The sequence below is a fragment of the Danio rerio genome, chromosome 7 (assembly GCF_049306965.1).
Source record: "Danio rerio strain Tuebingen ecotype United States chromosome 7, GRCz12tu, whole genome shotgun sequence".
Classification (NCBI taxonomy): domain Eukaryota; kingdom Metazoa; phylum Chordata; class Actinopteri; order Cypriniformes; family Danionidae; genus Danio; species Danio rerio.
This window is the reverse complement of record NC_133182.1, coordinates 34,652,501-34,679,471: the sequence shown is the minus strand read 5'-3', so window position 1 is coordinate 34,679,471 and position 26,971 is coordinate 34,652,501. Positions and strand designations below refer to the sequence as shown.

The window sequence follows — 26,971 nt, the reverse complement described above, 5'->3', positions numbered from 1 at the left end:
AAGTGTGGGAACCCTGCATACTATGGAGACAAAGGGATTTAAAGCAGATCAGACAACAACAGTTTAGTCAGGTCTAAAAGTCACTGATCATCTTCTGTGAGCTGTAGAGGGTTAAATTTTAAGCTATAAATGGAAGAAGAGGTTTTTATATTAAAGAGGGTTTTTAGGTGTTTAAGATGGTTCAAAGTGTGCAGGGTGCCGTCAAATTAAAAATAAACACAGCTGTCCTGTGTTGGCACAATGTGATGCATTTGAAGGCTTAGAATACCACATAAGCGATTGCATATAATGTTTATTTGACTATGAAAAGTAATACATGTGGCTCATGTTCACGTCTGTGCGAGAGATAGGGGCCTGCAGAAGTGTTAGGGAATGGATGCTAATGACAGACATACAGGGTGGCTTTGCTAAAATCTGAACAGTATGTGCTGCTGCTGACCAGCCACACATAAACAGAGGAAGAAATAGAAGAACGAGGCCGTAGGGATGACCTATCTGCAGCATGGCATTTCCTGCTGACCAATTTAAATGACACTGTTCCTCCTACACAGAATGGCTCTGGAAATACTTGAAAAAAAATTGCAACAACATTTTTAGCTGTGCTCTGTAAGCTCGAAAATCTCAAAAATGTACAAGGTTGATTAAACCGAAAGCTAAGCACAAGAAATCTAAAAGCAAATTATTGTTTTTAACATGAATGGGCAATACAATCTATATAATTACCAATGTAGCTTCAATATTACACACAGCCAATATCAAATGTTTATAATATATGGCTATATATCTGCACTTCCTATCTGAAGATAAAGCGGTGTTTTTCTAAATGCTTAACTCCAAGGCCACGTGACTTTTCCTGTTTTTCTTTATTTGTGTGATTTACTGGAGAAGGATTTCAAATAAGAAAGCATAATAATAATAATAATAATAATAATAATAATAATAATAATAATAAAACTACTAACAATTTCTAACCTAAATCATATTTTAAGGTCTGAAATAACTAGAAAAAAATGGGATAATTATGAAATGCCCATATGATTTTAAGACTTATTTTTACATGACTTTTCTAGAACAAGAAATCAAACTTAAATATCCCAATTTTTAAGTAAAAAATATATATACTGAACTTGTTTAATGCTTATTTAAACTAATTTTAAATCCTTAAGCAATGTTGAGGTCCCGTTAGATCTTTGCCCCTTGTTGAATCCCTAAAGTATGCTGCATCACTAACATGTTTCATGCCACGTTTTATGCCATTTTTCTCCGGTTTTAATAATGCAAACTTAAGTAAATGTGAACCAAAGACAACAATGCTTGTAATGTATCCAACACAAAACTTCTCCTTTCACATTTACAAAACTTTCTGTGTGGAAGACAATTTAAAGAATAATGATATTGCCTAATCCATCCAGTTACAGAAAGTCTGAATGTGTCAAGAGCCAGCAGCTGAGTCTTCTGAGGAAACCTTTGAACTTTTACTGGCAGACAAAAACAAAAGGAGTGATTGAGTACAGGATATGATGAATTGCATTGTTTTGTAGAGACCTGTGTCTTTTCATCATACATTAATTAATTTATTTAATAGGAAAAACAGTCATTGCCTCAACCTGACACTAAAACTATTGTCTTTGAATTTTTTTAGGAGGAAGTATTACACATGACCATAAGCCAAATGATGCCACTACAGCTTATTTCTAAACTAACAGAAATACAGACTGAGATAAAGGCCATACATTACACAACAGCCAAGTTGTGGTTATTATCAAATGTTTAATTAGCTGATGCTGTAATTTTACATCAGAAGCACTTCATTATGCATATGAAATATTGATCTGCCTATATGGAGTTATAATTGCATAGCCAGTTGTCCTTTTATTCTGAAACATACATATTTTACACACTCCTTCTGAAACTTGGGAAGCAGATTTTTTCATTTCCATAAATTATGTCAACACCAGAGAGCAACAGAGGACACACTTGATGCTTAATGGAAAGGAACACCGTGTACTTCTGACACAGAGAAAGTAGAAAAGGGAATTATGTAAAATTGGGAAATCAAGTTGTGATTCAGCTATACAACATCACTGGAGGAGGTGCAAATGCAACAAAGACTGATTCATATGCATAGTTTTGATAGACGATCATAAAAGAAAACCCTAGAATGTAAAACAATCCCATTCCTCTAGATAAAATTACTAGCCAAAAGATAAGCCCAACAGAATTAATAATAAACAGCTATGACTAATAATAAAGGCTTCTTTAAAATGCTGGATCTCCGTCAAATCAGCCACTATTTTTACTTGTATCTGATTGGCTGGGTCAGCTGGCACTGACAGCATCAACAGTGCGCTTGTGGCTCAAGTTCAAGAGCTGAAGTCACATGACCACGCAGTCACAGCGAGCACTGGCACAAAGCCTGGCCACTGTTTGTAGCAAATGATTGAAAGCGTGAGCACAGTTTGAGTCAATGAATCAAACTCAGAGCATGCCAGACACCACAATAGCTCTGCGAGGGTGAGACTGAGTGGACTGATGTGCTTATTGATTCAGACTGATCCAAATGTGATAACATTTCAGGTTACATAAAAAAAAAAATTCAAGAGGTTAGTAATCTTTAAAATCCATAGTTAGTCAATATTATATTGGACAAAAGAAAAAAACATCTCCGAACTGAAAGATGAACAATTCATCCCAACAAAAACAAGCAATTCGACTGAATTCCTGAAAACACATGACATTCCTGAGAACCCTATTATAACTTGCAAGAACTCACTTTTACCTCAGGACTATGACAGCTTAGAAACAAACATTATTGCTTTATTGTATCATTATTGCTGCATTGTCTAAATGCATGGCAACAGAAGCAATTATGCAGATTATACAGATGTATTAGAGTTGAACTATGGCCCCTTTTACACTAATACGTTTTAGTTTTAAAAGTTTAGCTACGGTTATGCCTTCCGTCCACACTAGCCTGCAGTTTTCAAGCGTTAAAAACAAAACGTTTGCAGAAGAGGCCGTTTTAGTTTTAAAACACTGCTGCTCTGTGTTAGTGTGGATGGGGGAGAATAGAGACATCTAAAAATGAAGGCGTGCCTGCAGACATTCGCTGATTGAGGCTTTTTCCTCAATATTAAGTATCCTACACAAAAGTACAGTCTTGCACCCTTTTCTTAAGTTTAGACTTCGCAAGTTTGATATGGAAAACAAACTCTCGAGGACACAGAGGAAACAGTGTACTTTATAACGTTATTTGCATCACACTGGCTAGCAATTTGACTTCTTAAGAACATACTGTAAATGAAAACATGACATAAGGAACTGTCTATTTTCATTTTGATATTAACTTAACAGACTCTAAAAATGTTGAGGCATCACATAGCTACATATTTATATGACCCTCATCTTCGCTGTATGCATATTTAAATAAAACAGAGCCAATAACATAACTGCCTCCTTTCATTTTCTTTGAAAAATACGTGTAAAGGACTACACTGTAAAAAATGCAGGGTTTCACACAAGTCCTTCATGTTGTCAAAACACAAATAATTTAAGTTAACTTAAATGTTTTATGTTCAATCCACTGAAATCTGTAAAAAATTATAAAGTTGCCAACCCCCTAAAAATGGTTTTCTCCAACTCATTTAAAGTAGTTTTAATCATTTTAAATAATCAAAATCAAATCATTAAGTGTCAGTCTTTTCAACATTTCAAAGTATAAACTCACTACTCATTCTTACAGTATGTGATTGTATTTCTCACTTTCTTTAGAAGCAAATATAGAAGTGCAAATATCTGATTAAAAATTTGGAAATCTAAAATAAATATGAATAAAATATAAAACTCTTCAAAAACTAATGATTACACACATATTGCTTAATAATGCAAAATGTAAACTTTATGCTTTCAACTTTCTTCCAATATTACTTGTTTTTCTGGCATAATCCCTGTAATGGTGCATAATACTGTGCTCATTAATTATGAAAAAGTATTACCGTCAACAGTGTATTTTGTGACACTACAAAATAAACGATAGGGCATAATATGAGATAATAGACTTTCATTTTGTCCATACTTTATATTGCACAGTCTTAAGATGCACTACAACCAGCTCACTTATGGAGATAGTTGGGAGTGTTGTGTATCATACAGAAAACCCCCAAGGCTGGACTGGTCTTTCCTGTATTGAAGAATGCAACTCTCATTGTGTCACTCAAATACACACAAACAGGTCACACTCAAAAACCATCACCCATTCAAATATTACATCAGCTGACAAATAAATCAGGACAATATAAAAGCAAGACAAAACAAGCGTGGGGAGGAGAAGTTCATACTCAATATGAATTGCTTTCGAATTCCCATTTTACTCCTAAGTTCACCTTATATCACATAACACTAAATATAATGGAATACTAACAGCAAAGTATTTTGTTTCATTTATTAATTTAACACCATTTCAGCTTCCATGGCTATTTTCATGTTTATAAAAATGTATGCTCTTTATGTAAAAAAAAAAAAAATGTAGATGATGCAAAGTTTACATTACATGAAGTGGTAAAGGAATGTAAAACCAGAAATGTGAAATGATGACCATGGAGATTATAAACATTGTGGATTGCTTGATTTGATGAGGTATCATACCATTTCAGTGCCAACTTTTTTGCTAAATCATTTCAGTCTGGAGTTTGCATGTTCTCCCCGTGTTCGCGTAAGTTTCCTCCGGGTGCTCCGGTTTCCCCCACAACTCCAAAAAAACATGTGCTATAGTTGACTTGGGTAAGCTAAATCGTCAATAGTGTATGTGTGTGAATGAGTGTGCATGGATGTTTCCCAGTGATGGGTTGCAGCTGGAAGGGCATCCGCTGCGTAAAACATATGAGGGACAAATTTGTGGTTCATTCCGCTGTGGCGACACCATATTAAAAAAGTGAATGAATGAATGAGTTGCACGGTTGTTGCTTTGCTAATTATATTTTTAAAGGTGCCCTATAATGAAAATCTGGGTGTCCCAAGGAATAGTAGAATAATAAAAGAACATAATATGAAAATGGGCATACTGTGAGCCTCAGACACTGTTTCCTTGTTCGTATGTTAATTCTTTGAGTGTAAAACCCCGATGGACAACATGCCAATCAGAAGACTAAACCAACTGTGATGAGACTTGCGGACCATGACCTCTGCATTTGCATGTATGATTTGGGTCATTCATCAGGACCTGACGAGTATGTCATCAGGCTCTAAGATCATAAACAAAAGCTCTGAGATCACTAATATGCACGCCTCAAGCAGTGTTTCATAAGCAACATTTTTTATTCAGACAACAGTGATCATTTTCCTCCTTTTATTTTGAAAATGCAAGCATCAAATTGTTTAGTGTATATTACTGGGCAACAACAGCATGAGACATGTTTCAATATTACCTCAGGATGCGAAATGCAAGATTTACAGATCTGGAGAGCAAAATAGGTTAACATTACTCTGATGGGTTTATATTGGTCCATGTTCAGGGTGTGTCTGTAAGAGCTGCAGGTCAGAGCAGAGCTCATTAATATTCAAGACATGAGCCATATGTGGTCAATCATGAATCATCTGATTCTAAGGGTATTTTATGGAGTAATTAAACCATTTCTGGAGATTTTTTGAATTTACCGAAGTCCTAAACTTACTATGTAGATATCAGAAAACAATTCAACTTATTAAACTTATGCAGTATATGGCACCTTTAAAAGAAGATACACTTGAGATTATACGTACATATCCCTGATACTGACCCTCTTTTCTAGTCACTGGTGCCAAAATGGATACGTGCTGCATAAAGTCATCTGCTCCAATTGATTGCACCCAATTGACAAAATATGTTTTTGTATATGTATGCATACATTTGAAAATTGTTCAATAGATACAACTAACAAAGGTTTTGTGTACGATCAGATTCATGAAAAGTCAGAGTCATTTCAAAACTTGTGAAATCTGTCGTCTCTAAATGCCCAGAATCTACAGACAAGCTCTGACCAAGCATATTGGGTGGACTCGACCAGACTGCAATTTGGTGCAAAATTACCACCAAAAAATACTCAACTACAAAAATGCCAGAACACCTAGTGTCATTACTCCTCTTCTAAGGAGCCTTCATTGGCTGCCTGTCCAATTCAGAATTGATTTTAAAGTGCTTTTACTGGTATATAAATTCCTCTATAATCTAGCCCCATCCTATCTCTCAGAGCTTCTTAATTTTTAAACTCCCGTGAGAGCTCTTAGGTCATGTGATCAGAATCTTCTTTCAGTTCCTCAGTCCAGGCTGAAACGTACAAGGGACAGAGCTTTCTCTGTGGCGGGTCCTCAGTTGTGGAACACCTTGCCCTTTGAGATTAGAATGGCTCCATCATCATCTATTTTTAAATCATTTCTTTATACGTACCTTTTTAGCTTGGCTTTTTAAAATAATTTTAATGGTCCTTTCTACTGCTACATTTTATATTTTTACTGACGTTTTTACTTGCCTTTTTTTTAAGTTTTAAACTTTGTCTTTTTATTTTTACCTTGTCTTATGTACAGCACTTTGGTCAGTCTTGTGACTGTTAAATGACTTTTAAATGTGCTCTATAAATAAATGAACGTGAACTTGTCATACAGGCCAGCTTAAAGACATTTATAATGACCATGAAACACAAATATGTATTAACTTCCAATTAATCAGTGACTTAATCCGACTGCAGTTGAACTACTATGTGGAACATTCTTATAAACATTACTTAAAAAAAAGTCAATGAGGACTACAAGGATGTAGTTGGAATGATCCCAAGTGAGGGGAAAACCAACCAGCAATAATACCATTTCAGCATTTTTGGAGAAGCTGGCCCATTTTGTCCTTTTCCAAGACAAACTAAACCAACAACCAAAGTGGAAAGCCAGAGGTGACGTACTCACCACCTCAGCAATACACGTACCAATGCTTATGAAAACCATGTAAATCAGTCATATGTTAATCACAAAATATGTGTGCAGTGAGGATCTTACCTAGAATAGAATGAACTCGCACTGAAAGCTGCGTACGGAGAATCAAGATGGGCTTTTTTCCTTTTCTGTAGAGAAATAAAAAATAACAAACTCAAGATTCCAGTAACTTAATTTCATTCATCTCATCACAGATACAAAGAAATTTCATAAACCTAAATTTGTAACTACTTGAATGATAACGCAGATGAAAGAATAATGTGAAATCATCATTATTCCAGCTGCAAACACACACACTTAGACTGAAGGCAGACTGGGGACAGCGTCAGAAAGACAGAATATTGGTCGGCAGGGATTAAGGTATGGAAAGAGAGAGTGAACAGGCATGGAAACTATGCATCAAGAGCATTTAGTGGCTAAAAATGGACCTTTCCAAGTCTTACGTGTTCTTCACAGTGTTCTGTGTTGGTCATACACCCAGTAACAAAGCCACTCAAACATGTACACATACACACACACACCCCGAATTTGACTTCTGTTTTCCAAGTGCTGCAGCTTCAAATGACGTGTTTCCCGTCTCAGCGAACCTGAAGGAGATCCAGCTGTAGCTACAACTTTGCCAGTCTTACAAATACATACAAAGCATGCATGCTTTAAACACACCTCCTAAATGTTAACAATGTAACACTGTACCCCTAGCAAAAACAAGACCACCCAATTAAAAAGACTTGATGGTGGCATTTCCAATAGTACATTATGGAGTTGTTAGATCTCCACCAGTTAGGCTTCAAATAGCAGCTTTTTGCAAACTGTTTACATGTTCTGTAAACTATTTATTTAGTTACATACTCTATAGAGATTTCACTAGTTTTTAGATGTTAGGAAAAAAAGGAATTTATTTAATTAGTTGTGTATTATATAGAAATCTCACCAGATTCTAGAAGCTTCAGAAATCAATCTAATAGCACATGGTATCACTTAAGTTTAGGCCAAAATCTGCAGAATTAACAACCCATTAACTAACAATCCTAGCGTTTTAAACTACCAATAAGCTGTTTATTAACAGCTAGTGAGGTAGAAGTTTAGGTTTTGTGTAGGATTAGGGATGCAGATTAAGATCAGTTTTTATAACTACTAATAAACATTTCATATCTTAATATTAGGCATGGTAATAAGCCGGTAGTTAATAGCATGAATTGTGACCTAAACTAAAGTGTTACCCAAAACATTTGTTCTTATTATCATTATGTTATTAGTATTATTATTAGTTGACACATTCTTAATTCTAAAGCTCAATAAAGACTCTTGAATAAAAAGAAAGTTCAAAATAAACTCATTTTAAAGTCTTTGAATTTCTTTAAGGGCACTTCTGATGAAAGCATCAATGCAAGCAAATAAATAGAGAAATTGTACTAACACTAAGCATTTGAATGGTAATGCACAATTACAATTAACAACGCAGTGTACTTGCTGTTACAATTCAGCTCTTTATAAACAGAAAATAAAGTGGTTCTGCAGAAAAAGGCTGAACAAATCCACAAATAACAGCCTGGGTATAAGTAGTATTACAGACCCAAGTTATGCAATCCCTCAAGTTAAGCTGACTCAGAGTTCTAGATCTGCGGTTCGGCGTTTCAGCTCTATTCGGTGTATTCTGAGACTGTCAGCCTAAGCCGCGGTCAGATCACATACTGACAAACTGGCTCTGCCCATATGAAATCCCTCGTCTTTTGCTGGGTCCAGTGACTGTGTGTTACTAAGCAACCCTAATAAATGATTTAGTGAAACCGGTACCTGTCATAATAGATAGTACACTCAGGGGGACACAGACCTCCTACTTAAGAGTTTGGCAAAGTTTGTGCAGTATAATGAATTATATAATATGCATAATAAATAAGGATTATTCTTAAGAATAAATGGCTTCATTCCAAACACTGTCTGCACTGCAGTCTACGAGTTTATTCATCTGCAGGCACTTTATGGACACCATTAATATGTGATGTCTACTGAAAGAGAAAAGACATGTATTAGTCGAATGTCAAGTGTTTTTTGTAAAATTTTCTTTTTTGAACAACATTAAATGACTTAATGAACATAAATATTTGATCAAATCAACATGTTATATGGTTAAATAAACTGTTTTTATAAATAGACAGTTTAGCTTTACTGTCCGTTTAACTGCTATATCAATCAATCAATCAATCAATAAAATAAATGTTCACCAGAATAGGAAGTAATATGCATAATGCAAAATATTGGATTACATCCAAATTTTAAGAATGCCTGAGTATTTTACAAAATGTTTCCTAATGAAATGCCATAGAATATAGTTGTTGTAAATAATTCACTGACATTAGTTTATAAAACAAATAACACAAATTGGGGAACTCTAATATTTGAACTCTAATACAAATTGGGAATCTACATAGCTAAAGACAAAAACAAACACAGAGAGAACAGAGTAATTTCCTGAATATAACAGAATTAGAAATGTTTGTTTCGATTTGGTTATATCTGGTCAAAGGAACAATTGGATGGATATGCAGGAACTGAGACTACAAATGTACAAAAATATATTTATATTCTTGATTTTACTTTGTTCCTCCAGACACACCTACCTAACAATGGCAGGTCCAAGTCTAAAATGAGATAAGTCTATAAACACAGACAGACAGACAGTTACGCAGACAGACACGCAGACAGACACACGCTGAACAATCTGTGCAGTTCTGAGGAAAGCTGACCATTTCACACCAGAAACCAAGAGTGAGCCAGAGGGGAAACAGGGAGCAGCAGAGAGGAAAAGAAAAACAGCGTCACTGTTTCTCAGACCTTACAGTCATGCAGTCAAATTCATCTCATAAAAATTAAAGATGGAGTGACACGGACGTAGTTGTTTTAACTAGAAACTAACAAACAATATTCTGAATGATTTATTGCATATTATTGTAACCTGTATTTACTTTGTATTTGGATTGTTTCATGTTAATTAGACCAATTCCGTAAAATGCCCTTTTCTCATGCACTTGCTAAATTTAAATCTAATAAAAGGACTGTGAAAAACATAACCCATTAATAAGGTGGTGATCTCGTATGAATTTGTACGATATGATGCTATTTATATTGGAAATATAACTTCAATTCATTTTTATTTCTATAGTTTTTACAATGTAGATTGTATTAAATCAACTTAACATAGGAGTGCTAGACAATTGAAGTTCTAGTAAATTAAAACTTTGTCAGTCCAGACTTCAGAGTTGAAGTTCAGTTCAGTGTGGTTTAAATTTCACTGCTGAAAGTCCAAATACTGAAGAGCAAATCCATCGATGCACAACTCTAAAAGTCCCAAACCAAGCAAGACAGTGGTAAGGAACAAAACTTGTGACGAAACCAATTGACAAAAAAACCTTTAGAAAAACCAGGCGCAGTTGGGCACAACCATTCTCCTCTTCCCAAACCTCTTGTGCAAGTTTAACTACTAATGAGATTGCACAAATTGCCCATCAATTTGTAAAACTAATAAAGAGTTACAAATTATAATGTCTAGTGTTTTGACTAAAATCAATTGGTTATATTCAAAATCACATACTGTCTGAGAAGATGCTTGATTAGCATTGATTCATAACCAATTAAATATATTTAATGAACAGCATGAATAAAAGTTGTATGAATGTGATCTAAGATGCTTCATCATCTTGTCATATTGTACAAAATGTTATTATGCGACCATAATCAGGTGCTTGTCTCTACTGACAATAACAAATCATCTCCTGTGACCCTGTGGGAGTATCCTCACTATCCAGTATTCCATGTATATTTAGCTGCCGTGACATGAGCAACACTGATGTGGAAAAGCTATACTTTTTTTATGAACTATTTTTGCTTAGAAGGGAAGTGTGTGATTTTAGACATAACGTGAGTCAGCGCGAGTGTCCCACAGGACATACAGTACAATGAGGCAGCTACATCATCACAATCTGAAACAAAGTTCTAACTTCCTTATTCTTAGGTCAACAAACCAAAAACAACTGTTTAAGTCTCAAAACATGTCTTTCTGTCCTGAAAAGAGTATGTTGACTTTTTAGATCTGAGAGCATTGAGGTTACCCAATGTTTGTCACTGTCTGATGACACCAACATGAAAGAGGGCTTTTCTGAAAAACTACCCTTTGTCTTTTGAGAGATCATTCTAAATGCAGTTCAAACATCCAAAATATAAAATCCCCAGAGGTCAAATCTTGTTGAAACTTCACATTGTTGCACATCTGAAGGAAACAGATTTATCAGTCCAGTGTTGCAAGCTTCTCTTATCCAGTCTGAATGCTCTATCATTATAAAGCCAACGTTCCCAGCGTCTGTGACTAATGTTGTCCACTCCTTCCCTCTGGCCTCGCTAAGAATATCTGTGTGAGAGTGCGAGCAAGTAACATTCACCTTGTGAACGATTCTCCAAATTTGGTTTTAGAATATGACTAAGATCTCTGACGGACCCAAGAATGGAAATATTCCTTCACTTTTATGGATTTGTTTCTCATGTTTTTCCAATTCGTTAAAATAATAGGGAGGGAAAGGAGAAGGCACACACGTTTAAAAGCCTCTGAAACTAAATCTACAGTCTTTCAAGAACAATCAGTTGAAAGAATTGAGACTTTAAACACCTGATTATAGTTTTTATTATGACTTTTAATATTTAATAGACTAACTAGTTTGTCCTACATAAATGCCATTTTATCAAGGTATTTCTCAGGGTAAGTGCGGGTTTCACCAAGTCAAATTTAAGACATTAAGACCTTTTCAAGACCATGAAGAATGAAATTTCAAACTTATAAAGGATTTTTTATTCGCCCAGCAGAAAAAAAAAAAACTTGCCCCATCTAAAAACTAAATTAAATTCATTCTAGTTATTTCTTAGCCACATATTTTGAATATTGCATCAAAACAATCAGACCCTAGTTGTCTACATATGTTTTTCATCACAACAAAACATAAAAAATCTTTAAAAACTAATTGTATGCACAACAGACTTTTGTAATATTAGTTATAAATATAGTTTGATTAAATGTTTTTAACATTTTGTGTAACATTGGACTGCTAGTTGCCTCATACTACCTCCCTGTATATTATTAAGACACTGTCGCTTTATCAAATTTATCATATTTATAAGCTTTTTACACTATATACTGTTCTGCATCTACACAACCCTGGTTTACACTGTGCCATGTGCCCTTAAGCTCTGAGAGTAACGCAATTTAAATTCTCAGAATGTCCCGTATATGTGGTTGAATTGAAAATAAAGCTGACTTTGACTTTAACTTGACTTATTGAGATGGATTGTTGGTGATTGGATGCATGTTGGATCGATTAGGTAGCTTTCAATAAAGGAAATTAGGACCAGTTTGAAACGATTTAAGACCTACAAGACAATATTTCAGTAAATTTAAGACTTCTTCAAGACCTTAACTTTTGTTTTTGAAATTTAAGTCAATTTAACACTTTAAGACTCTGCAGGATTATTTTGATCTTTCTTCCCATCTCAAACGCTTTGTTAACAGTTTATTCATTATAATTTATTACAAGGGGGCGACGCGGTGGCACAGTAGGTACCAAAAAATAGGACCAAAAAGGTCGCGGGTTTCAGTCTTGGCTGGGTCAGCTGGCGTTTCTGTGTGGAGTTTGCATGTTCTCCTCACCTTTGCGTGGGTTTCCTCCGGGTGCTCCGGTTTCCCCCAAAGACATGCAGTACAGGTGAATTTGGTAGGCTAAATTGTCCGTAGTGTATGAGTGTGAATGAGTGTGTATGAATGTTTCCCAGAGATGGGTTGCAGCTGGAAGGGAATCTGCTGCGTAAAACATATGCTGAATAAGTTGGCGGTTCATTCCTCTATGGGAACCCCAAAGTAATAAAGGAACCAAGCGCAAAAGAAAATGAATGACTTTATTACAAGGGAAAGGAGAGAATTTTTTTCTGCAAATGAATTTAGTTATAAATATATAAATTATAAATAAAATATAAATTTTCTCAGTTATGAAACAAATCAAACCAGTTGTTTTCAGGTCAAGTTGAATCTCTGATGCAAGTTTTCATCTCTGTTGAGCAAAGACAGCTATAGAGGGGGAAAAATAAATGGGGGAAAGAAAGAAAAGATGTGAAATCCATTCTTACTCCACGTCATCATAGAGCTGCTCCACATCATCTCTCTGTTCAGCAAGTGAAGAATCCAGATCCAGGTAGTTTCCATTGGAAGCCAGCTGCAGTGCACACTCTTCAAGCTGAGAAAAAAAATAAAAAGAGAAACAGATGAACATCACCGCCTAGGATTATTCCATGCCACACCACACAAAAAACCATCACAGCTTTATATTAGCCATGCATGCTTTCTAAATGTGCAACCAGAAGAAGTTGGATGTTGAGTCTTCTAAGCAACAAAACATAAGCTACATATAAAAACTAGTTTCCAACACATTCACATTAAAGTTTGTGTAAATGCACTTAAACACAAACAAACTGCCACCACGAACAGTCAACTAGCAAAAGAGAGGTTATTGTTACTGAATGGCAGTGTTTGATGCAGAGTCACGTCTGAAGCGGTGCTGTAATAATGGGTTGATTGAGGAGCTGAGCTTATCTTCTGTTTACAGATCCCACCCTTTCCGCAAGCATCAACTCACTCTACAGCTGCAGGCATTTCTGGAGCTTAGGCATTGGTTTCCCTCTCAAAGAGTTACTTACATACACTCACATGTGATCAGGAAGAAATACTCACATACAAATGCATTTGGAAAAAACATCTCTGTGTAATATAGCAACCTGTTTTTGCAATATTTTCTTATCAATATATGGGTAAAAATGTATTAACTATATTTCAAACAACTCATTTACTCACAATAAAAGTAAAATGTCAAATGGTCAACATAATTAATGCCCATCATCATTCACTCACAACATTCATTCATTTTCCTTCGGCTTAGTCTCTACCTCAGAGGTTGCCACATCAGAATGAACTGCCAACTATTCCGACATATGTTTTACACAGCAGATGCCCTTCCAGCTGCAACCCAGCACTGGGAAATCACAACAGACATTATTATGAAAAAATGAAACAACATGTGTGTTCTGACCACCATGTATATAAATATATAAAAGAAACAAGAGATCATATAATAAATTGTATAATATTTTACATGACTAAAAAGGACTTAAAATGTAAAGATTGAAACTTGCAATTAGGTAACATAGTTAGTATAAAAATATGTTTGCATTTTTCTTTAAAAAAAATTATTATGCCATATTATCAAATTGATGTATGAAAAATCTGTCATCTTTGATCCATATTTGTACACACTGAACCTACTGTAATTTCCAAGCAATGGGGGCTGAACAATATATTGTTTGAGCATCGATATGGTGATGTGTAAATCCACAATAGTTACATCGCAGGATTAAATTATTTGTTAAAGATTAAAAGATAAAGATATTATTATTATTATTATTTTTAATTATTTAATACAACGATGATTATGGTTATTTTACATTTGATTGTTTGATTTCTGTACTTCAATACTGTTAGACTCCCCAGAAAACAATAAAGCACGGTTTATTTTTGCTCTGTCATATTTATATTTGCTTGTTATATACTATCATTTATGCACATAATTGCACACTTGATCATCCCAGTCGATCTAATTAATGTAATATATCCAATTAGAGATATTCAAAGCATGTGGTGAAATTATATTCATATCCTAATATATACCGCAGCTAAACAAAATATCGCAGTGTCAGATTTTTCCAATTTCGTGCAGCTCTAGTAGCATTGTTTTAAAAATTATAGCTCCAGCCTCATGAATGGCATATTGTACAGTTTTGGTGTCGTCAATTCTCTACATCCATGAAACACTGTACTAGGAGACATAATCCATGAATACAGTATATGTGTATTGGCATAAATGTAACAGAGGCCAGCTAGTAAAGTTGCACCTCTGAACCCGAAAAGGTGCTCTAGCGTTGGACACTACATGCCATGGCCTTAAGCCTCCTCGTTAGAGCAACTGACTCCCATGCGGAGAGTTGTGGGTTTGATACCAGCTCGATATGGGTTGGTAGGGTAACGTAGGATCGGCAGGGTTACATAAATACCATGCTTTTGGTTGTGTTTGTTATAAATAATAGATGTGTCAGTCAAATGTATCTAGAATAAAACGCTGGGTCACTGGTTCGATCCTCAGCTCAGTTGGTATTTCTGTGTGGAGTTTGCATGTTCTCCCTGCGTTCGCGTGGGTTTCCTCCGGGTGCTCCGGTTTCCCCCACAGTCCAAAGACATGCGGTACAGGTGAATTGGGTAGGCTAAATTGTCCGTAGTGTATGAGTGTGTGTGTGTGTGTGTGTATATGTTTCCCAGAGATTGGTTGCGGCTGGAAGTAAAAACTTGCTGGATAAGTTGGCGGTTCATTCCACTGTGTTAATAAATTAAAGATTAATAAAGGGACTAAGCCGACAAGAAATGAATAAACACATCAATAGGGTATATGCACACAGACTTCTAATTTCAGTCAGACAGCTCCAGGGCTTTCAGGTAATTGTCATCCCATACAAAATCATCATGTTTAAGATCTTATTTCTTTAAAAAAAAAACTGATTTTCACTGCTTGGCAGAGATACGATATAAAGTGGGTCTCAGACCAAACAAGACGCACTGCATTAAATTACATCTTTCCAAGTAATGTCTTTAAAATATGGAAAAGATCAATTTTACCCCAGTATGTTCAATGAAGTTTCTGCACTAGCCTGCTGCTAATGACGGGGCCTGCGTTTAAACAGTGCTTCGTCTCTTTTTATGCTTTAACAACCAAAAGGATGCTGAAGTCTACTTAACTGATTACATTTTAATTACATTGTGAACATTATGAAATTAAAAATAGTCACAAAGCTTTCACAGGAAGTTCATTATTGGCTGAAAAACACTAACTGTGCATATAGACCATTGAACAAGTGTTGGAAGATCAAAAACACCCAAGACAAACTGAACCAATATTCTTGCTCTGGCTTTGTAAAGACCTTATTAATCTGCAAAATGTGTGCTAAATGAATGATGATTTTTCTATGTAGTCAATATGTCAGAATGCCCAGTGTTATATTACAGTATTATTTTAAAAAGAGAAATTAAATGTATGTTATAATTTTTTTAATTTGTGAAATCAATTACTCAACAATTACACAATCATTCTGAAATTGCTGCTTGAAATTGTTTACAATATAGCTTTCAGAGTTGTCACATTTAGCTTGCAATCATATTACCACATGATTTGTTATATTGTGTGTGTGTGTGTGTGTGCGTGTGTGTGATTACATAACATTTCTTTCACTCATTCAGCTTTTTTAAAAGTATGCTTGATGGTGTTTAGAATAAGTTAAATTGTGGTTACACACGTTGATTTAGATATTCTGGTAACAATTTAACCACGTCAACTACCTGTCATTAATTTTGGGGTTAGTAAGTGATGTACAAGAAAAGGCATTTATGATCAGTAGAGTTAGAGTATATCTCGGATAACCATCAGCACAAAACAACACAACACAAAAGTGTAAAACTCAAATGACTGGTAGCTGCCTTTTAGTAGCAAAGTTACATACAGTAAACTACTATTAATATTATGTTTATTAGTATTATTTTTATTGATATATGCAGTTTTATATGCATATCTAAAAGTTATGGTAAAGTAAAAAGTATTTACCAAGCATTACTAGTTTGATCTCAATGTTGCCAGTCAGCATTTTTGCTCATCAACACTTCAGATATGCGCACTCCGTTCCTCCCTCTATCCCAGTAAAAACTCCCACATACCTGAAGTTCATTTTCTAGATTATTCATTCACAAAATTAACCAAATCTTTCAAATATTAGTCACGAAGGGTGACGTTTCACACAGCTTTAAAGCCACTGGACACGCTGACAGTGAACACTGCAGCAGGCAAGCTCAGGTAAGCACACCTTTATTATGATGGGAATAAATGATGCTGACCTTTAGTGGGGCTTCCAGCAGTTTGTGGACACCGGCGATCTGCTCGTTCAGCGGCAAATGCTCATTAAAGTCGTACTGCGGAGGTCTGCGGGGCTCCGGGAAATTTGAGCACACAAACGGGTCCGAGTCCTCCAGGTACTGCACTCGACACGTTATCGTAGCCATGGCTTATCCGTGGTCACAACGACTAAAAGTGAAGCTCGCTTTCCACCGAAAACTTCTGTTTGTTACTAGAAGTCATCTAAAAACAGAAAAATCACCGTCCCACCACGCGCCGCTGTCAACACTGACTGAACTGAAGCGGAGGCTGTACTAGTCAAATTAAAGTACGGGGCGGTGACGTCACCAGGAAACAGACCGAGCAAACTTCAGTGAGTCACACGCCTGGAAATACAGCAGCTCACAGTCTTGAGGTCATTCCTCACACAAGCATAGGAGTAATACACACATAGTTTAAAATGTGACTCAACAGTGTATGTTAAATAGGCTATGCACTGTCTGGGTGAGCTCGACAAGCAAGAAGGTGTTGTTTATAAGGAGCTATTTAGTCAGTGAGACATCAAGTAAATTAGTATTATGGCTCCATCTGCTGGTAAGCTGAAGTTAAATTCATGATGGGTTTGTTAGTTTTGTGTTCAAAATTTGCAAATCATGCAAAGTAAAGGGTCCTCCTCAGGCAAAAGGGAGACTTTTTCTGTAACCTTCCATGACACACGGTAGTCCCTTATATTTAATAGGTACATGCGTATGTTAAATAATAGTACCTACTAAATCAGTTGCAGGCGAAGCAGTGGCGCAATAGGTAGTGCTGTTGCCTCACAGCAAGAAGGTCGCTGGTTCGAGCCTCGGCTCAGTCGTTTCTTTGTGGAGTTCGCGTGGATTTCCTCCGGGTGCTCCTGTTTCCCCCACAGTCCAATTACAGGTGAATTGGGTAGGCTAAATTGTCCGTAGTGTATGAGTGCGTGTGTGGATGTTTCCCATAGATGGGTTGCAGCTGGAAGGACATGCGCTGCGTAAAAACTTGCTGGATAAGTTGGCGGTTCATTCCGCTGTGGCGACCCCGGACTAATAAAGGGACTAAGCCGACAAGAAAGTGAAATGAAGGATGAAATCAGTTGCAGTTGTAGTCAACCTAGTTAGTGTGGATAGACCACCTTAGTTAAAATGTTTCATCATGCTAAAAATACAACATAAACTGGTTTACCTTGTTTTTCAGTTCACAGGCATGTCTAAGGTTTCTTCTAAAGAAAAATGTAAGATTTTTTGAACCCTCCAGTTATCCCAAACCTGTTTGAGTTTCTTTTGTTGAACACAAAAGATCACATTGTGAAATGTGTTGGAAAGCGGTAACCAATGAGTTCGACTGTATTTTTTCTCTTACTATGTTCAACATTCTTTAAATTTTTTTTATTTTGTGTTCAACAAAAATAAATAAAACACTAAGTTGAAGATGCATAGGCAGAGCATGAGTACATTTAAAATTTTTTATAAAGTATCTCTATTTTTTTATTACGTATACTTTAGTTTAAAAATATAACTTGTATGGATCTCAATTTACAGTCATGAAGCAAAAAAGAAAAACTATATATATATATAATTCTCTCTTTCATTTACATGATAAAAAGGAGGAATCTGATAAAAGTGTGCTCTGTACACCAATTGCCCTTAGACATCACTGGAAGTTTCTACCAAATAATATATCAGAAATAATATAATAATTTTAAATTCGTGTAAGCATTTTTTCCTCTCAAAATAATTAAAATTTTTTATTTTATATATATCTGAAAAGATTGGAGGTGAAATGAGAAAACATGCCCCATGTATGACAGTTAAAAATCTGATATCTGATCTCTCTCTCTAAATACACACATACACACACACACACACACACACACACACACACACACACACACACACACACACACACACACACACACACACACACACACACACACACACACACACACACACACACACACACACACACACACACACACACACACACACACACACACACACACACACACACACACACACACACACACACACACACACACACACACACAACAGGTCAATAGCTTGGGTTAGTAGCATTTTTAAATGTTTTAAAATAACCTTCTCCTGCTCACCAAGGCTACATTTATTTCATCCATACTTCAGTACAAATTGTAAAATTGTGAAATGTTAATCCACCATAATTAACTGTTCAAAAGTAGTTTATCATGAAATTCAATAATTTATTCCAGTGATTTAAATGATGGATTTTCAGCTTCATTACTCCAGTCATTATTCACATGATCCTTCAGAATTCACTCTAATATTATTTATCATTTATTTATTTTATTTTCAGCTTAGTCCCTTTATTAATCTAAGGTCGCCACAGCAGAATGAACCACCAACCTATCCAGCATATGTTTTATGCCCTTCCAGCTGCAACCCCTCTCTGGAAACGCCCATTCACTCATTCACACACATACACTATGGACAATTTAGTTTACCCAATTCACCTGTACTGCATGTCTTTGGACTGTGGGGGAAACCGGAGTACCCAAAGGAAACTTACAAGAACACGGGGAGAACATGCAAACTCCACACAGAAATGCCAACTGACCCAGCAGAGGCTGGAACCAGCGACCTTCTTGTGAGGCGACAGCACTACCTACTGCGCCACCACGTTGCCAATATTAATTATTATTATTATTATTATTATTATTATTATTATTAATGGTAATAGTAATAAAAGCAATAATGACTGGAATAATAATTTCATTTGAAACTACGTACAACAAGAAAGCAGTTATTTAAAATTGTAATATATATTTTCGTGACTTTGCTTGAACCCTTATAAATTAATATTTACTAAAAGCTTCAGTAAAGCGCATTTGGACATAACCTGGTCAGATGTTTTAGACACCATGGTTATTTCACCTACAGAGAACAAACCAATGGCAATACTTTACAAAATGTTTATTGGTTTTTCAAACCACTTAAAAAATCTCAACATCAGTAAGCACTTTAAATACAAAAGAATGAAGAAATTCTTGTTGAAATGTCATAACAAATTTATCAAACTAGCATAAAGAGACTGTACATAAACAATAACAACATGAGAGAATAGCAAAGGTAGGAAAAACACACAGAGAACGATTAATTCTACCAGGTCAGAGAATAGAACAGTCACAAATCTGGCCTGCCTCTTCATTAAAGTAGAAATAGTAGTGCTTGTTCAAAAAAATGTTAACATAGATACTAAAAGAGGAAGGAAACTCCTCATGTTGAAGACATTTTAAAATAAATAATAATAATATTAATAAAAAATGAACATAGGTAATTTTCTGAGTCGTCAAAACAATGCAACAGGTGAATTTCCTTCTGTTGGACAGAAACACTTATTTTGCTATAAAGATTCATGACTTTTATGTACAGTGAATTAAATGCATATTTACGCTTTTGATCATGTAATGAACATTGCATTACTTAAACGTTTTTAGTTAAACATTTCAATTGCTTTCACTCATTTACAAGTACTTCTCAATTGTCTCTTAAACATAAGAACAAACACTTTTCATCAGAATCTTTTCCACCCCTAAAAAGTAGTTCAAAACGGTATACTGGGGCTTCATGTATTGCACTGAAATTCTCAAAGCCGAAGTTCATTAAAGAAATTAGTGCAATAAAACGAACTGCAGGAACTCTGTGAATTTTCAGTAGTTACATTTCCAGTATTAACTGTTCAGTCCCTGTCTATCACAAAAAAAGATATGCAACCTGGTAATATAAAACCAGAACACATTTTAAAATCCATGCTATATTCACACAAAAGCACACTCGTCTGCAAAACCAAGGCAAGATGCTATAAAAAATGGAAACCAGTGAACATTAAATAAGTGGAACAAAATGCTTTAAAACTCACACAAGCTATTTCTATACAAGAGATGTCTAGTTGTGAAAACTATTAACTGTAACAATAAAAAAAAAATGGTCAAAAAGACCAGTGATAACCATCAACTCGGTTGCAATGTCAATATGATTGTTAGTAAAACTGGTAATACAGCATCATATTTCTACCCTTTACAAATGGAGCTTATTTACAAAGCATAACAACAAGGTTTTCTGCTACAAATACCAGAAGCATCAAGTCTGACATGTCCTGTAAATAAATTCAAGTGCTACAGTGGTCAAACAACACTATGCATTCAACAAAACAAGTTCCCTTTTTAACCCTACTATTTTGGCCTCTTTGAAGCCTAGGTGACTTTTCCACAAATGTTTTAAAAACATGCATATTAAAAGCTGATTTTGAAAATGGTGATACTAAAAATGTAGGATTCTTCTAAACAATTTTTTTCCCTCAGTAAATACAAAACTTGTCTTTGGTATGGAAGTAAGGCTAAGATGGACTTAAACAACTACCAAACTCCGCAAACAATGCGTCTCATGTTCTGAAAGCAGTCTACTAGTACTTCAAGTACTTCAGTACAAAAATGGTAGAGTAATGATGCTTTAATTTCCGCTTTCACAGCAAGTGGGAGTTGGGGTGGGATTTTCGATGAAATTAGCAATGAGCTCATTTATTAGTAATGTAATCTGGGTAATTTCAGTTTTCCTGATGTTTTTACAGCTGGTACGTTTTTATGATTAAGGGGTACAGGCTCTTTAATAGTGCATGTTACAAAGAAGTTCCTGAATGAAGTGCTCAAGTAGAAAACAGTCACTGAAGATGCCAAAACGAGGCATGTGCATGACAGCATATATACTTCACTCAATCTCATTTACGCAAACTGCTAAATTACAAGCATCGATTTGGGAAATATTCATAAAGAGGCAAAAATCTGGCTAATCAACTTTTTCTTGACCTCATTAATGCATAGTTAACGATACAATAGACATTTGGGATAGTTTTACACCTTTTTCTTTCCATAACTATAACCCCCTTTGGCATTTTTCACTGGTTAGTAATACCCCCAATATTTCCTTCAAATTCTCTAGACTTAAAATGAGACATTTCATGACCGTATTCAATTCGCAAATATAATAAAAGGTGCCAGCTAGTGCAATATCCAGTGCTATTATTATTCAGTGATTGCGTATTAATCAAACCCAGCCTGTCCTGCTGGATAAAATCTGATTGATCTTGTTAAATCTACAGGCTGGGAAACCTGAGACGCAGCTTAGGGAAGCGTAATTCCAAAAATAAACCCCATGGGATCTAATTTATAGACGTCAATTAGCTAAACATTAATACATATGATGTTAAACCCTAAAAGTACAGTCATTTATTCACTTTGAACATCATTTAACTAACATAAAACCATTTTGTGCAAGTATATGCATTTTCCCCAATTAACATAGTGGTTGACAATAGGATTAATTGGCTCTCATTGCAAATTTTAACAATAAGTTACTTTCTGAACAGCTGCTGCGGGTTTAAGCTTTTTAAGCTGTTGGATTTCAATATTAAGCATGACCTGAAAGCTCAACATTGCTGATGTGATCTCTTGTTCGGTTTACTGTAGAAAATACAGTATGTTCAAAGCTTATTAGAGTTTTCTGCACATGGAAGCACCGATTTTGTCTTCACAAAATGAAAAAGCTAATTAGAAAAGGTACAATACCTTACATAGCTGGTGTGACATCAAAATACAAATTCTTAAGATAAAGGGTTTAAAAGAATTTCTCATTTTCCAGTCTTCCATGCAATGCCCTTTGAATGCAAAATATTCAAAGGTTTATATAAAAGTTGTGTAACTGAATGCACTAAACAGTGTAGAGGCATAGAAAGCTCTCTGGTGAATTCTCGTGTAAAGCTCTGACTGGTGGGAAAGAGGAGAAAAAATGTGACAGCACTCCCCCTGTGTTGTACTAACTACTGAGACAAAAAAACAAAATCAAAACGGCAGTATTGAAAGCGCAATTTCTGTTCAGCCTGACACTTCAGTATGAGCCTGTGTCATGACATACAGGGGCTTACTGTAGTAGGTGCTGCACAACAATGAGGTGAATACATAGAATGAGGAAATTTTAAAAGTACATATATAGAAAACTGTACAAATATCAAAACAAGCTCAACTTAACCCAGCATTTCCACTGTGGCCTGGTCTTTGCTCTCCAACCAGTCAAAGCCAGCAGAATTCACAGTCTCGCTGCAAATCTGTTGAAAAAGTGGGTCATTCTTCAGTTCTTCCAGTGTCGAGTCTTCATATTGTCCTTGCTGTTGACTGGGGTCAAAAAGAAGGTTGGTGTCCAAAGTATTTAAATCATTTATGCTACCTGTCAGTTCAGAAGTCAGTCGCATATTGTTAGGAAACTCTGAACCTCCAGCACTGAGCTCTGATCCTTGCCCCACAAGCTGCGAGCCAGCATTCAAGCTTTCCTCATGTAAAAGATCTTTAACAGTTCGATCTAGATCCAAGGGTTGCTGGTGCTGATGTTGTTGGAGGTTTTGCTGTAAAGGCAACAGAATGGCCTGACTTTGCTGTTCCTGCCCAAGTAGCTGCCGTCTACCCAAGTGCTGCTGCTGTTGTTGTGGTGGTGGTGGCTGGTGCTCCACTGAGGCTGATTGTGCTTGGCTTTCACCAACAGAGAAGATCATCGGCTCCTCCCTGGCATTTTTCATGAGGTAACCAGGCTTCTGGGACTCAAAGGCTGATGAACAAGGTGAGATCAGAGCTTGGTGGCTGGCACTACCAGGGAGGCTGGGCACTGTGGTGGTCTCCAGAATCTGGGTGAGATTCATGCGGGCAGTATAGTTGGATGGCATGTTGTTGATTCCGAGGCCACGTACTGAGTCATCTCCATCACCATCCATTTTGCTGATGAGGACATTGGTGATGTTTTTGGTGTTAATCTGCTGGCCTGCTTGCATGGGCAGCACCTCAGACTGCATCATCACAGTAACTGGAACGGACTGACTCCTCTGTGCCATGCTGCTGATGCTTGCGTCAGGGTCACTGTTAGAAAATATGCTTAGCACTTCAGGTGTTACAGGTGAGTTGAATGGAGAGACCATGGTGTCAGGAACATTTGGACCTTGGGTCCCACTCAGGTTGCGCTGTCTGACTGCCGGGCTAACGCTTCGACAACGAAATGTTCCAGAGGAAGTGCTGATCTTGTTATCAAGAGGTGCTGGAACTGCAAAACCCTCTTTCTTGTTGAGGCTAGCCATACTTGCCACTTGCTGTTGGACAGGTGAAATGGGTGTCAAGCGGCTGATATGCGTGTCATGATGTCTGGTCTGTGACTGACAGGTCTGGCCTGGGATGGCGAAAGCATGAGGCTTTCGAAAGTGGTCATCTACCAAGTCTTGGTAGCTGGGCAGAATGCTAATGCCATTGTTAGAGTTCCCACCATTGTTATTGTATCCACTATTCATCCACTCCAGTTTAGTCTTCCCTGGATGTGTGGCCATTGGTCTTTGCATGGGCTTTACAGGACTTGAAGAGACAGTACTTCCATCATGGTATCCAGTGATGCTTGAGTTAATCGGAGTAAATGCAAAAGGGTTCCTGCATTCCACAGGGCTGGGTGGGACACTACTGCTGCAGCTAGAGTGTGGTGTGCCAATAGGTGTTTGTCGACTACTTCCAAGAGCACTGTCGACTGGAGTGGTGGGAACTAGGCGTGAACAGGGGCTTTCGTGCATCAATCCCTGGCCACTTCCCATCATCTCAGAAGTTGGAGTAGGTGTTGGTGTAGGTGTTTGGATTGGGGTACCCCTGCTATGAGCAGAACTATAGTACAAGGTGTTGGTCTGTAGGGTAGACATCATGGTTGTCTGCATTGATTGTTGCTGGCCTTGCATCGAAATATCCACACAGTTGCTGAAATTTTGTATGCTATTATTAATTTTCATCTGCTCCTCCATTTGTACAAGTTCCTCCACAATGCTATCCTGCGTCATGTCATCATCATTAAATGTGAAGTAGCCGATGTTGGTCTGGGTGCCATAGTCACTCATCTGAGCCTCTTGGTTGGAAGGAGAAGCTTGAGTAATTGCAGGAAGGGGGTCCATCACTGGGGTAGGCATTTTCTTTGGCTCAGGCACCATTTGTGCACCATAAACATCTTGATGTTGTTGAGTGCCATCTTGCAGCTCACTCTCCCAAAAGACACCTTTCATTTCACAAACTCCAGAAGGATCGGTCTGGTCTATAAGCAAATCTTGTGAGATTTTTGCAGCTTGCTGTAGCAAAGCTTGACCTGGAGCGCTAACAGTTCGGGTGACCACAGCTCTGCCTTCAACGGTTGTAGAAGATCCTTCCCATCTCCCTTGGGAGATGCTCCGAGGTCTGCAAACAGACTGAAATATTGTATTCTCCATTGAAGTATCCTGACTTAATGTAGAGGTGACAGGAACTCTATAGTCCAATCCTGATGAAGCTCCTTCTAGTCCACAAAGCATCTCATTGGTTTGGGAGATCCTTTGTGGCCTGTGAACTGTCTGAAAGCCAGAATTTCTTACCGGACCTGCGGTAACTTTGGCCATGGCCGTGAGGGGTGCACTTTCTGGCCTGACTGGAGTACATGATCTTGGAATTTGCTTCACCATTATATCTGACTTTTGTCCAGTTGAACCAGTGTCTGGTAATATTGAGATGTGGGCTTTTTTAACAGGTGTTGGGCTCAAATCAGTGCACAAGCCAGGTCTTTTGTGAGGGCTCTTGGATGCCAACACTGCATCTTTGGGTGATGTCATTACTTTATCAGTGACTGACTGAGCGCTGCCTGGGATCTGGTACAAAGTGTTTGCATTAGTGTTGGACATATTATTGCTGCCAGCAGCCATAGTATTGACTCTAAGGAGAGTCCTTCCATTGCATTTGGTCCCTGTGCCCAATCCAGGAGAAGCCTTGTCATGAGGACTGGGTACGCTAGCTGCTCTGGGTTTGAACATTACTGACCTTGGTACACCACTACCACCAACATCTGCAGCAGCTGCCAGCCTACTAATACCACCCTGCTCTTGCCCACTTCCAGTTATGGCTTCTGTGTTTATTTTAGTATCGCTGATAGGTGTTATGGTTGTTGAGCGCCCTAACCGAGCCAAAGCAGATGGCATTGCAGCTATAGAACCACTGCGGACACGTGTAACTGGCTGTGGATCGTCGCTGAGACTAGAAACTCCAGCAGATGCAGGTCTGGCTTTGTTGCTGGTAAGAGCATCTGCTGGCGTGCTGGTCCCACTGCCATTAGAGCCCAGAGATATAGTCGTCATCTTGACTACATTGACTGAACTGACATGTGGAGTAGACATTACAGTCTTTATGGGGCTATTGGTGAAGAGTAAGGTTGGTGAACGTAGGGTTATGCCACTTGAGGCAGATGGCTTGGGCAGAATTTGAGCATACCGGTGACGAGCTGATCGGTCACTTACTGGACTAGCTGAGATATTATGAGGTGCCTTGGGGGACTGTTTAACAGGTTGAACAGATTGGGTAACCACTTGAAAGTTTACAGGAAGAACTTTGCTGTCTGCAGATGCCATGGGTACAGGGCTAGGAGACATTAATTGCCTACTTCTCTGAACCTGCAGGAAATATAAAAAATTTATTAAATTTATTAAAAAAAAACAAAAAAAAAAGGTGCAATAACTAAATACATTTTTACACTTTAAAAAATGTAAACAACCGTTACATATTAGTACTTTTGTGTAAAAAATTTAGTTTACCGTGATTGGGCTGGAAACAGCTGCAACCACAATGCCAATAGGTTGTGGCGACAGAAGAGCAGGACTTCCACAGGGTATGCCTGTGCCTGCTACAGGAGTTATGCCCCCATCTGCCCTCCTGGCCTGAGCCTCTACAGGGAGTGGAGAATGCAGTTTCTGTTCTTGCTGTTTCTTCTGTATTTTCCGTTGTAGCTGCTGTTTGGCATCTATGGAGGGTGAAACCAGGGTTTTAACCTGAGGCTGGAATGAGTGTGAATCGGTTGTGGGAGCAAATGCAGATGACTGAATTGACATCTTTGCTCCTGTAAAAAAAAAAGCATAAGTTTTAG

At 37.1% G+C, this 26,971-nt stretch overlaps 2 protein-coding genes across 12 annotated transcripts in view; both read right to left on the bottom strand.

Moving 5' to 3' along the window:
* fhod1 (formin homology 2 domain containing 1) overlaps positions 1-17,269 on the bottom strand; it is a 66,853-nt gene extending 49,584 nt beyond the window's left edge. For all 10 annotated transcript variants that reach the window (XM_021477910.3, XM_021477913.3, XM_073908712.1 and 7 more), the window contains exons 1-3: positions 16,976-17,269; positions 13,120-13,226; positions 7,021-7,085 (exon numbers count right to left, since the gene is read on the bottom strand). In XM_021477910.3, the coding sequence (XP_021333585.2) occupies positions 7,021-7,085; positions 13,120-13,226; positions 16,976-17,140 (337 nt within the window). In that variant the 5' untranslated portion in view covers positions 17,141-17,269. The remainder of the gene's footprint in view (positions 1-7,020; positions 7,086-13,119; positions 13,227-16,975) is intronic.
* A 5,252-nt stretch (positions 17,270-22,521) lies between these two features.
* Positions 22,522-26,971, bottom strand: part of rfx7a (regulatory factor X7a) — a 35,465-nt gene continuing 31,015 nt past the window's right edge. For both annotated transcript variants that reach the window (XM_073908710.1, XM_683773.11), the window contains 2 exons: positions 26,643-26,944; positions 22,522-26,501 (listed from right to left, as the gene is read on the bottom strand). In XM_073908710.1, the coding sequence (XP_073764811.1) occupies positions 23,046-26,501; positions 26,643-26,944 (3,758 nt within the window). In that variant the 3' untranslated portion in view covers positions 22,522-23,045. The remainder of the gene's footprint in view (positions 26,502-26,642; positions 26,945-26,971) is intronic.